Source organism: Sinocyclocheilus rhinocerous, unplaced genomic scaffold, assembly GCF_001515625.1.
Source record: "Sinocyclocheilus rhinocerous isolate Xijiao unplaced genomic scaffold, SAMN03320098_v1.1 scaffold2107, whole genome shotgun sequence".
Classification (NCBI taxonomy): Eukaryota; Metazoa; Chordata; class Actinopteri; order Cypriniformes; family Cyprinidae; genus Sinocyclocheilus; species Sinocyclocheilus rhinocerous.
The window spans coordinates 5,385-18,283 of record NW_015638562.1 but is presented as its reverse complement, the minus strand read 5'-3'; the positions used below and the strand labels follow the sequence as shown (position 1 = coordinate 18,283).

The following is a 12,899-nucleotide window of genomic DNA, read 5'->3' as shown; positions in this document are numbered from 1 at the left end:
TGATTATGAAGGTGTCATGTCAGTCTTATGCACACCCCTTCAAGTAAAGTGTTACCAAAATGTTTTTACACCTCTCTCAAAAAGTCCTGTTTTGCCTGTACATATGCTTTCTTTGCGTGCACATTTGGGCGGCATTATGCTAATATTTCCACATAGTGACGATATGTGGGGGCGTGTTAGAACGAGCCGTTTTAGGTAGGCGTGGCTGACTCTTAACTTTTATAAAGAATATCTCTTTGGATTTGAGACTTTAGTCTTTGCAACTTTACAGATTTTCTTTATGCACCAACAGCTTGTAACACTCCAAAGAGAAAGGAAAACTTGAAATCGCATCATATGACCCCTTTAATACATAATAACTAGGTAATAGCCCTGAACCTGCCCCTAAACTTACCCCTGACCCAAGTAGTTAGCTTATATTACTCAGTAGTCTGTTGGGTAAGTGCACGGACTGTAAAATGAACTAGTTGCCAGGTTTGTTTAGTGATTTGGTTGTATTTGTGTGTTTAGGAGGCAGAGTATTACTCGGTTGATCTGGAGAGGGAGAGTAAAGGTTTCGGCTTCAGTCTGAGAGGCGGTAAGGAGTACAACATGGATCTGTATGTGCTGCGATTAGCGGAGGATGGAGCCGCTGTCAAAAACGCCAAGATGAGGGTAAGAGTAAAATGAGTTTTTCTTCCGAACAATAGCTTCTGAAGACAAGCATACGTTTTTCTTAAATGAAACAAAAGTCCACATTTTTTCTTTGTACAGAACAAAAGCTTTTATTTCGATACATTGATACAAAATAAAGAAAGGGGCATAAAATATATACGGCAGAATGACTATGTGACATTGTCACATAAGAGACAGGTTTTACCGCAATGATTTTATGTATAATAGAGTTTTAACTGGTTTACATGTTTTCTTAAATCCATTTTATTTTTCTTAACATTTTAACGTGTATATGTCTTTAAAAATTGTATGCTTGGCCTGTCATGTGACAGGAAGCAGGAACTGTATAAAGAGAGCAGCATGCCAAACAAAGTGGCCACTAACAGCTACCAAACACACCTGGATTGTGGAGTTTCCTTTCCGTGGACTTACCTTTCCAGATTTACTTGCAAGCTAGTGGATTATCACTCATTTTGGATTGCATATACACTGGTGGACTCACTTTGGGACTTTTTCAGCACTCTAGGATTCTTGGACTGTTTTTAGGGTATGGTGCAGAGAACTGTATGCTTTTAACAGACTGAGTTTTCCTGGTTTTATTGTGTTGTTTTAAAGTCCCGTGAACTTTGTAAATGCACCGTTCTAAAACTTATTTCTGTTTTATGTCATTCTATTAATGCAGTTGTTCTCAAACCTCTCCATGAAGTACCCCCAGCACTGCACGTTTTGTATGTCTCCCTATATCTGACACACCCACTTCAGTAAAATCTGACCCCATTTTGAACTTTGTAACCCAGCCTGTTAGGCTGATGGTTACAACTGAAAGTCTGTTGGCCTGCTCCTGGAGGACAGCACCTAAACTTCACACACACTGCAGTTCTCGAAGCAAAACAGTCATATATCAGCTGCTTAAACTGTTAAAATGAGACGTGAAGTATAACAGATTATTTCTAGATCAGCAGATGTTGTGATTGAAATGAGCATTGTCTTTAGTAATGACTAGCAACTGCAGACTATGAGGACTATCAGTCTATTTAGGCCATTGATGAATGTCTTATTAACCAAAGCCTTTGGTCCACTGAGAGAGCCTCTTTTGTCTTCCTCACTTGCTCTTTCCACAGCCGACCAGAGACAGTTTCATGCTGCTATGTCGAAAACTGTCCGGTCCTCTTTAAAACTGCAGACCCTTAATGTTCAGATGCATACACCAGCTGCTCATTTTGGCAGCTTGATTTTTGCTTGGTGTGTTGGGACAAAATTGACGGTTACCTACAACTTTGGCATTAGAAGCCTGTGTGTATGTCATTACTGCTTAATTTCTCTTTCAGTTTCCGTGTCCATCTCTAAACCGAGATTAGCATTCTACTACGAACAGTAGCTAATAGGGATGTAACGATATTAGCAATATTGCGATATCAAAACTGTCTCAATATTATCGTGGTCACATAACGATGTGAAACGATAGGTCTTCCGGGAAACTAAAAGTTTTTAAAATATATTTGCTTTGGGCCATTATGCTTTAGCACAGTATCTGTCAAACACAGTATCACACAGTATCTGTCACACCGAAAGCACAATATGCTTAATCCCTTCATCAAGTCTGTTTTTGCTGCGTGTTTCAAAGTGAAGCACACACTTGGTTCAGACGATCAGCTCGCGATCCGGTGTTTTCTGCGTCTCAGAACGGCTCTGTTCACACTGAATGAATGCAGTCAACTCCTTTATTGCATGTGCTGTGAGTTTAGCGCGCACTTTGGAACGCAACAGACACCAGTTATGCTTTATTTTCATGGCAGATGATTACAGCATTTCACTAGATTTGTAGTGAGACGCTTTTTTGTTTTTGTAAGCTGTTTTCACTGAGCTGGAGTTTCCTTCAAAATAAAAGCTCTACTGCTGTTTCCTTCAAAATAAAAGCGTTAAAGTGCAGTATATGAATTGCTGACAGCTAGCGGTTTAAACGCAGTCCAGATTCAAAATATCTCTTTCAAGTGTAGAAATTAGGAAAGAAGTATTGTAATTTCCCTACTGTAGTGTAAAGCAAAAATAATATACCTATGAAATATTCATTTTCATTTATTTTACAGTGCAATTGTTTTACAGTATGTGGCCATTACTGTCATTGTTATCATATTCTAATTTGTTTGGCTTCCTAAAACCCCAGTGTGAATGTAATTTAGACTGAGACAGTATATCACAAACAAAAAGAGGGTTGAGTCGCCTTTAAAGTTCAGCTACAAGTCAATTCACTGACTTCTTTCTGACTTAACTTTTCTTAGTTAAGAAAGATGAGTTGGAGCTCTTAATTTTGAAGTCCCAAAGTGCACTAGATAGAATAATTTAACTTTAAAATGTACAAATTTTAAATTTTTTCCCAATTCTTCATTTGTATTTTTTTCTTTTTAAATATCGCAATAAATATCGTATTGTGGACTTCATATCGCAATAATATCGTATCGTTAGATTTTGATATCGTTACATCCGTAGGAGCTACAGTGCCGTGAAAAGGTTTTTGCCCCCTTCCTGTTTTTTTTTTTTTTTGCATATTTGTCACACCTAAAAGATTCAGATCATCAAACAAATTTTAATATTACACAAAGATAACCCGAGTAAATATAAAATGCAGTTTTGAGATAATGATTTCATTCATTAAGGGAAAAAAGCTGTCCAAACCTGCCTGGCACTACGTGAAAAAGTAATTGCCCCCTAAATCTAATAACTGGTTGTGCCACCCTTTGCAGCAACAACAGCAATCAAGTGTTTGCGATAAATGGCAATGAGTCTTTCACAGGAATTTTGGCCCACTCTTCTTTGCAGAATTGTTTTCATTCAGCCACATTGGAGAGTTTTTGAGCATGAATGGACTGTTTAAGGCCATGCCACAGCATCTCAATCGGATTTAAGTCTGGACTTGGACTTGGCCATTCCAAAACCTTAATTTTGTTTTTCTTGAGCCATTCAAAGGTGGACTTGCTGGTGTGTTTTGGATCATTGTCCTGCTGCATAAACCAAGTGCGCTTGAGCTTGAGGTCACAAACAGACGGCCGTTGCTGTTTAAGCATGCTTCACTTTGTCAGACAGGTTCTATTCAAGTGATTTCTTGATTCAACAGGTCTGGCAGTAATCAGACCTGCGTGTGGCTAGTGAAATTTAACTCCGCTTTCTAAAATAATGAGGTTAATCACAGTTCTTTCATGATTTAACAGGTCATTGTAACAGATTTAGCAATTACTTTTTCAGCTTTTTTCCCTTAATAAATGAAATCATCATTTAAAAACTGCATTTTGTATTTACTTGCATTATCTTTGTGTAATATAAAAATTTGTTTGATGATCTGAATATTTTAAGAGTGACAAATATGCAAAAAAAAAAAAACCTTTTGCCTTTTGGGGGCAAAAACCTTTTCACGGCACTGTAACTGTTTTTTTACACTTTACCAAATTCAGTATCGGTCAAGATTCGTTAACCAGTAATACAAGTGCATGTTTTCAGCTGTTAACAGATAGCATTTTGATTTGTGAGAAGCACCCAGTTTTGTTCCTCAGCCGCCGCTCATGATGCCCTCTTGAGCCTCCCATAAGCTAATGGTGGTGTCCACCTCGTTTACAGGTTGGTGATGAAATACTGGAGATCAATGGTGAAAGTACGAAAAATATGAAGCATTCTCGCGCTATCGAGCTGATCAAGACCGGAGGCAGACAAGCTCGACTGGTGCTGAAGAGAGGAGACGGATCCGTCCCAGAGTATGGTGGGTAACTAACAAGTTAAAGTCTTATGCTTTTTGCATTTTGTTTCGAAGCGTTCGGTCTTTGTGTTTTAATCTATCCTGAACTGTCTTTTCTTCTTGTTCTCTACCACAAAATTGTTACTTCTTGGTGATCAATCAGCCTCTGTTATGTGTTCATCTAGAGAGTGAGATCTTCTGAACAGTCTTCAGTCAGCCAATAAAACTGTTGTGATTTGTCAGAGTGCTGCATGTTTCCTTTCTCTTTATTTATCTGTGTTTCTTTCTCTTCCTGATCTCTTGTTCTCTGGTGGGCTCCTCAGCTATGATGGGCCCCCATCTCGCTGCCTGTCTGAGGAATGATAAGCTGGGCGAGCCCTGCTTCTACCTAATGGGTCAAAACCAAGCCACGGTTTGTAAAGGACGTTCTGTGTGTCAACCCTTCCTGTCACCCAGTCACACGTTATAAGCCCCGCTTAGGCACACGTGTGTCGCTGCTTCACCCGCTCTCATCACACTCTGATCGCATGCTCAATGGATTCATGCTCCTGATGGAATGCTCTGATGCCTGTGTGATGGACAGTGTGTGGATGTTGTGGAAACTGCAGTGCTTTCATATTACTGATAGCATAGATCGGTGAATGTTACAAGAACTTGCATGGGTCACAAAAATATAGATGGCATTATAAAAACGATAAGAAAAATTAAAAAAGTATCTTTTTTGTTATTACCCATAGAACAAGTTTTGTTAGATTCACCCATGAGCAAGTAATGAAATTAGTTTGCTTTTGTATTCTGGTCTTGTGATAAAAAGGTACAACTTGAAAAAGTGTTGTAGTAATGACAAACAGTGTCCTCCACAGATATTAGTACCCTTGATGAATATAAGCAAAACAGGCCATAAAAAATGTCTGTGGTATTTATCCTTCTTTCAAAAATCTAACCTTTAAATAAAGTAAAATAATTGGAAGAAAAAATGCCTGTGTTCAATGGACCAGGAGGAGTTTTCGGTCACTTTATTTTAAGGTCCAGTTCTCGCTATTAACAAACCATGAACAACTTTTGCCTCAATAAACTCCTAAATTGCTGCTTATCAATAGTTAGTAAGGTAGTTGTTAATTTTAGGTTTTGGGTAGGATTAGGGATGTAGAATATGGTCATGCAGAATATGTGCTTTATAAGTACTAATAAACAGCCAATATGTTAATTATAGGCATGCTAATAAACAACTAGTTAATAGCGAGAATTGGTCCCTATACTAAAGTTTTACCGAATTCTCTTTAGATTTGACATTAGCAGCCAACTGATAGTTTCTGTACTGTTTATGTAGGTAAATAGCATGAACCATAATGTGGATGAGCACAATAACTGTATTGCATACGCTGGTCGTGAAAAGCAGTTTCAAGGAGTAATCAGGTGTCTTAAAAACACATCTGCAAGGACGTGTCTTTAACCCTGTAATTTGGTAAGGTTCATTGTGAAGACATTTTCCTTACCACCCCATCTTGTTGTTACCCTGACTAACATTAACACTGTTGTCCATTTGTCCTTGGCATATCTTTCTTGTCTCAACATAATGGCATAGTATGCTCTAAAGCAGTGCTTCTCGAACCTGGGCACCCCAGCACTGCTCATCCTCATAGGATGCAACCAGTTCAAGTCCATCAGTCTCTACACATGTGTCTATAACGGTGACGTTTGAAGCTCAGAATGTCGTCACCCAGCTGGGAAGTCCTGACAGTCTGTCCTTCTGAGAGTCTGGAGGTTGGAAATCGAGTGAGGTCTGCTGCTGGCTGTTGCCATGCCGTGTCCTCGCTATGAAAAGGCTTGAATCTCTTTGCAAACTTCTTGAACTCCATGAAAACACAAAAAACAGAGTTGCATATTCAAGAAAATAAAGCTGTTCAGGAAATCCGTTTTAAAAGCTGTGTTAAAATGCATATATTTTGACTCTCTTACAGAACTAAACAGCTGCCATAGAGACCACGGGTGGCAAGAATTATAGTTGGTCTAAACCAGTGTTTCCCAACCGGGGTGCCGTCTGTCGAGAGCAGGGGTGCCGTGTAAAAAATAATTTTTTAAATATTTTTAAATTGCTAAAATTTTCAAAAAAGCATCTATTATATAATATCCATTTCTGATGTCGCCAATAATTATAGATGCACCGAAATTTCGGCTGCCGAAAATTAGTTCACCGCTCAGGATTCACTTTCACGTGGTGTGACACTCTGCGTATTATCCTGCTCTATGCGTGTGCGCTCCGCTCAGTCACACTCATATACCGTTCATGCTCATCGGAACAGCAAAGTCCACTCAAAAATCAAGCTGACAGGAAACATCGATGTAGTACAGTATTGTTTCTGTCTGCAATAGCCCTACTGTGCTGTAACAAGGTGTGGTAAATGGGCAACTCTGGTAACGCTGCCCTCTCATTCAATGATCTGCTAACCGCTATGTTATGCTCACGTGTTCTGATAATAATAGCTTTCTAGGACTAAACATTATTTGGATAATTGGTAAAAAAAAACACAAAAAAAACCCTACTGTTAGACCTACATGAAAAACTAAAAAGCAATTTATTTAATTCGAAGGCCTGTCGTTATTTTTTATTTGTGCTATCATTATTAATTTCTTTATTTGTTCTTATTCTATTACTGACTGCTTACTTGTCATTTTTTATTCAATTCAAAGTTTGAAATCAAGCGATCTCGTGCTACTGCACCAAAATTACCCCACTGTAAAATAAAAAAAACACTGAGTGAGCAAAAATTTGTGAGATAGCTAGTTATAATGGTAATTAAATAATGTTTACATATGTATAAAAGCCTACATTAAAATCTGTCATATAAATTGGTCTCTTCATTAGAAATTAGCCTACTGATTGCCACCACTGATGGACAACATTTTTTAATAATATTAAAAATATCTGTATGACATTATATTCTGCAGTTCTTCCCTGTTGTACCGAATATCTATACTTTTCAAATTATCATATCGAAGTTAGAAATTCAAATATTGTGACAAAATAAATTTTGTAGGGTGCCACAAGTTTGTTAAAATTTCCAAAGGGTGCCGCGACTAAAAAAAGGTTGGGAAACACTGGTCTAAACTACCCGTTAGCCCCCACTCACCGTCTCTTCATCATAAGCATGGCCCCCAAGGCACTAAAAGACAAGGTTCTTGCCCATGACTGCATCCATAGGATTTAGGAGTACAGTATGCACAGATTTACAATGACCATCTATTCTTGCCTAAGAATTCTACAGCTGAAGAGAAACTAATAAAACTGCATCTTTCTGACCTGGGTTCTAGACCTATGATATACTGTATCTCCTCTCTGGAGGTGGTTTCCATGCATCCTGACCGTTCAGGAATCGATAGTGAGTGGAGTTCCCCATCTGGGAATGAGCCAGTACTGCAGTGCCTTTCTTAGTGGGGAAAGCTTTAGTCACCCTGATCACCCTTGCATTTAGGAAGAGTTACCCTGAGAGCAACCAGTAGAATTGGTGTGCTGAATTGTGTGCTTGGTCTTGATGTTAAGCATCTGTAAATCTCATTTTACAGATGTTTTCTAAAACTGTTTGTCCACCGAACTGTAGTATAATATGATTACATATGAGAAACACCAAAAGGTGTTTGACCCTGTGTTGCCAGAAGCAAGAAGCATACTATCCATTGTTGATGCCTCCAAATGATATATTTGACAATTTGCTACAATTTTCGATCCACTCCTATTTTTGGGGAGCACTGATTTTGCATCTCACCCGTGTCTGTAAATGACATGCTTAAGCAGTACAGATTTCTGCCGTTCTCATGGTGGTGACCACAGCTGCCCGGTCAGATGAAACAAATCAGAGCTTTGCCCTAGATCAGGGGTAGGCAAGTTCGGTCCTAGAGAGCCGCAGTCCTGCAGAGTTCAGCTCCAACCCTAATCAAACACACCTGAACAAGCTAATCAATGTCTTCAGGATTACTAAGGCTATAGGCAGGTGAGTTTTGTTTTCAGGGTTGGAGCTGAACTCTGCAGGACTGCGGCTCTCTAGGACCGAACTTGCCTACCCCTGATCTAGGGCAAAGCTGGGTACAGAACTTTGTAGAAACCCAAATAAATACAATATAGTTTTGCGTTTTCTTGGTCAGTTTCCACTTGTGTAGTTTATTCGTTTCGATGACTTGATTGAATAAAACATAAGTAGGTGTGTCCAAACCTTTACCTGCTTGTGTATAGATGTTGTTGAATGAAATGTTTGCTTTTATGCTCAATCACATCAAGTGCTGTCTGTTTGTTCAAGTTTTGTGTGATGTCTTTAACTGTTAACAGCCGAGTGTTTTCAGTGGCCAAACGTAATGCCTTTCTTTATTCATTTCCAGACGGCCCAAATGACAGCTACCCTCCCTCACCCAGGCCACAAAATAATTCGAAAGTGAGGGCCTTGCTGGCCAGCGGCCCCTTTCATCATCCGTCCGAGTCCAGCTATACATCAGAGCATCACACACCATCCCAGCCCAAGCAGCAGCAACCGAAAGACAGGCAACATGATCCGGCAAGAGAACGAGAGAGGGACAGCAGAACAGGGCTGTATTCCAGCGCTCCACACCAGCCTTCCTGGAACAACCGTCCCAGCCCCTCGCCATCCCCTGACAGCAGCAAAAACAACTCCCACCGCAAGGTCAAGAAGTCAGAGTCGGAGAGCAGCATTGCCAAGCTCTTCAAAACGCTGAGGAAAGAGGGCGGATTTGGGAGGAAAAACTCCAACCAGGACCTCCTGAGGCGAGGCCGCAAACCCTCCGTAGACACACAGAGTAGCGCGGGGTCTCAGGTGCGCAGCGGGTCCTTGGATCGCTCCTCCACCCGGAAGCGCAACACCTCTCCAGACCGCCGCAGGGCCAAGTCTGTGGACCGGCGAACAACACGCTCATATAAAGATCAGTCCCCTGAGCGAAGCTATCAAGACTCTTCCCAGGACCTGCTGTGCCAAATCTCCACTCCAGAAAGGCTTGTCCGGCCCCAGAAAGAGCCCCAAACTCCCCGCAGGAACTACAGCAAAGAGGGCTACTTCACATCCACCCCTGAGCGATCCCACAAACCCACGGCTCACGCTCTCGCTCGCACACCTGAACGTGGCCTAAAGAACAGGAACGTTCTGCTCAACAGTTCTCCGGCCAGTCAAGCTGAGAGACAGGGATACTTCGTCAACGGAGCCCCGGAAAGATGCTTCCACAGGAGATCGGACAGCAGCAGTGACGGAAGTTACTTGGAAGAGGGCGCTGCTCCACAGCTTAGGGATTATTACAACGCACTGAAAGCCAGCGGTGCGAACGGGAGCGGCGTGGGCCTCGGCCTCGTTCAGAGCTCTCCGAGCAAGAGACGGCTTTACAAGGAGAACCACGCAGACCTCAGCATCTGAGCTCCCCAGGGCTGAGCTTCACCACAGTGGAACAAGGCTCCTTTTTCTAGTTTGTTTTGATAGGTTGTGTTGCGAGTGAGATCCCTGTTTTGTTAAAAGACAGACTTTTTTTTTTTTTTTCAAAATGCGTCTACTTTGCGTGTCCAAATTGAGATTTACTGAACCAGAGCACAAGCATTCAACGTTTGTTTCTTTGTTTGTACATTTTAATAGACGTGTGGCGAAACCTGAACTCAGATTATGATGCTACTGTTTAATTGAGTAATATATATTTAAGCTGTATATTTATTTTGAAAAACTGAAATGTAACTCGATGGGATGTCCAGATGAAAAAAGCATAATTCTGTCTTGGTCTGTTGTATAATATCTGACTTTGTTAGTCCTAACACTGCACTGGACTGAGGCATGAGCCGCCCATTAGCAAAAAAGAGGGAAAAAATTAAGGCAGAAAAATATTATGTTGTGACACAATTTTTTTTTCTCCATAATCACCAGAACTTAGTCTAAAGGCACATATGCACAATTGAGAAAACTTGACCCAACTTTAGCTTAAAGCAAGTTATTTTAGGAATGAATCGGATGCTTTTTAAAAAGTGACTTAAAATGCATTCAGCCTGTTTGTCAGTGTGTTCCTTGGGAAACAAACCACAGAGCAGTTGAGCTACAGGAACACAGCTAATACATTCAACTATGTAAAAACACTGAATATATTAAATGTGAGAGGCTGTTCTAATTCAGTCATTTTAAGCAAAAGTTTGAAGTACTTTGAATTGTTCCTTATGCAGCCACATTTACCTCCATAAAGTCAAGTACCAAAGGCGAATGAAATGCTCTGAACGAATGGAGTCCTTAACAAGCTTGTGAAAATAAATGTGGCGCAACAACGCAGCACACATTTTGAGCTGAATGTAGAGTTGCAGCATGGAAGATTCAGGTCGCCAGATCTGATCCAAAAGACTATGTGAAAACGGCACCTGGCGCAATCTGCCAATCTGAGCCACCACTCGTTTTCCGTCACGCTCTCGAGAGCCACTGAGCTTCAGTGATATACAGACGCAATGCGTGTTTGTTTGGGAACACAGCTGTTTCGTGCATTTCGACAGGACCAAGAACAGGGAATTCCTTCAGTGTCATCTGAATAGTACTGTATCAAAATGAACGTATCAGCTGCTGTCTTTTGTACAAATTTTATTACTGTATGTACTTCAAACCTGTGTAAGTAAGGATACTGTTGCCTTTTCTCTGTACAAAAAAGAATTTATGAAAGATGTCCACCTAAAAGAAGATGCGAATATGTTTCTACTCTGCTCACTGGGACTATGAGTAACGTGTGTACTCAGAATCAGGCGTATGTAAAGTTGTATTTTTTCCCTCCAGGAAGGATGGATGTTTTTCAAGGAAGAGGGTTGATTATCTGTTGTGATGGATAACCTGCTTTTTTTCTGGAGATCTTGTATACTGTCTGTGGTCTCTGAAAAGTTCTGTGGATTTTAAATGCTTTTTTTCTGTGTCGATAAAAGCAGTAAATGTTTATGGTCTAGTTTTTTTTAATTTTTTTTATGAAACTATGCATATATATAAATATATAAATTCTGCATTGTCCATAGCGTTATTTGACTCATGAAATTACACATAACATTAGTCTAAGTTCAAGTAGACGTGGACTTACACAGTAAAGCTTTTCTTCTTGTTTGGATGGATCACAATGTATATGTAGCTATCAAAAAGAAGTCTGTGAATGCTATTTTTATTATCAAATAAAGTTTTGCATACAAATTCACAATTCCATGTTCATTGTGTTGGGCGCATAACTAAGCTCTTGTGATAACCTGAACGGGTCATTCCTAGCATTCAGTGCCATTTGAGTCCCCATGATATAATGTGGTATATTTTCTGTAAACATTTGCTAATACTTGTTTCTAAATGCTCAGCTTACAAATTTACTGACCCTCTACATAGAACACAAATATGTACCCAAAATTAATAAATAATAAAAATAATTGCTCCGATTTTAGTGCAAGAAGGCTAAACTGCCATGTCCCCAAGTTAGCTTTCATAACTTCAGCCACAAATATAAGTAATAAAAATCAAACAAATTCCAAAATTTTCAATATTGTTGTATATTCTTATTTATAATATTCCTCAACAAAAATTTGTTTTGTTATTTATACATTTTTAATGCTTAAGTATTTAAAACATGTTGTGTCCCTGAATTGAATGTCCCCCCTGTTACTCTGATGAAAAGTCCTTATGAACATGGCCCTTGAATGTTTCTCTAATAACATGACTCTCCGGGAGTAAAACACTTTTTGAGTATACGACTTTTTGAACTATTTACAAGAAGCTGAGTCAGTAACACTCTTTAATTCACCCTTTTTTTAGTGTTTTAGAATGATTCACTGATGTGGTAAAGCATAACATATCCACGCTGTTACGCTTATCTCTAGTGGAAACTGATCATTTTTTTGTAATTTTGAAAATATGTTTAATTAACAGGTTAAAAATCTTCTTCAATAAACACTACGCACTAGCTTGTTCATCACATGATTAGCATGTGATCTGATTTTAGCATAAAATGTCCCTCCTGTTACGCAGGACATATTGTAACATTTGATGTAAAAATTACTTAAGTATTTAAAGCATGTATTGGTACTTATGATTAATTTATTATGCATTTAAAAGAAAGAGTTGCTTAAGTAGTATGCATGTATTTGTAAGGAAATAGCACTGTTGTCTGCTGCAAAAAAGCAGTGATGCTACAGGGCTCGCTGTGATGCACACCCTGAAAGAAGGCAGATATACCTCAATAAAAAGAAGGAGAGGTGGAGAAAGGACATAAAGGAAGGAAGAAAAAATTAAGTGTTAGAACTCAGCTTTGTTGATTAGGTAGAAACTAATAAATTATCTTGTCTTTGCCATTACAATGTGTTCGTGCCTGCGTGCTGTGTGTGTGTGTGTGTGTGTGTGTGTGTGTACTGGTATTTCCTGCGTTATGGGGTCCAAATGTTCCCACAGGTATAGTAATAACAGTAAACTTTGATCTTGTGGGGACATTTATTTGGTTCCCATGAGGAAAAAAAGCTTATACACCAAATTGTACAGAATAAAATGTT

General features: G+C 39.5%; 1 protein-coding gene across 1 annotated transcript in view; it reads left to right on the top strand.

The window, feature by feature from the left end:
• The window catches only part of LOC107749699 (membrane-associated guanylate kinase, WW and PDZ domain-containing protein 1-like), a 22,546-nt gene extending 11,394 nt beyond the window's left edge, over positions 1-11,152 (top strand). Inside the window, exons 9-11 of the mRNA XM_016564845.1 lie at positions 511-654; positions 4,264-4,402; positions 8,750-11,152. Coding sequence (XP_016420331.1) covers positions 511-654; positions 4,264-4,402; positions 8,750-9,786 — 1,320 coding nt within the window. The 3' untranslated portion in view covers positions 9,787-11,152. The remainder of the gene's footprint in view (positions 1-510; positions 655-4,263; positions 4,403-8,749) is intronic.
• Positions 11,153-12,899: the final 1,747 nt, after the last annotated feature.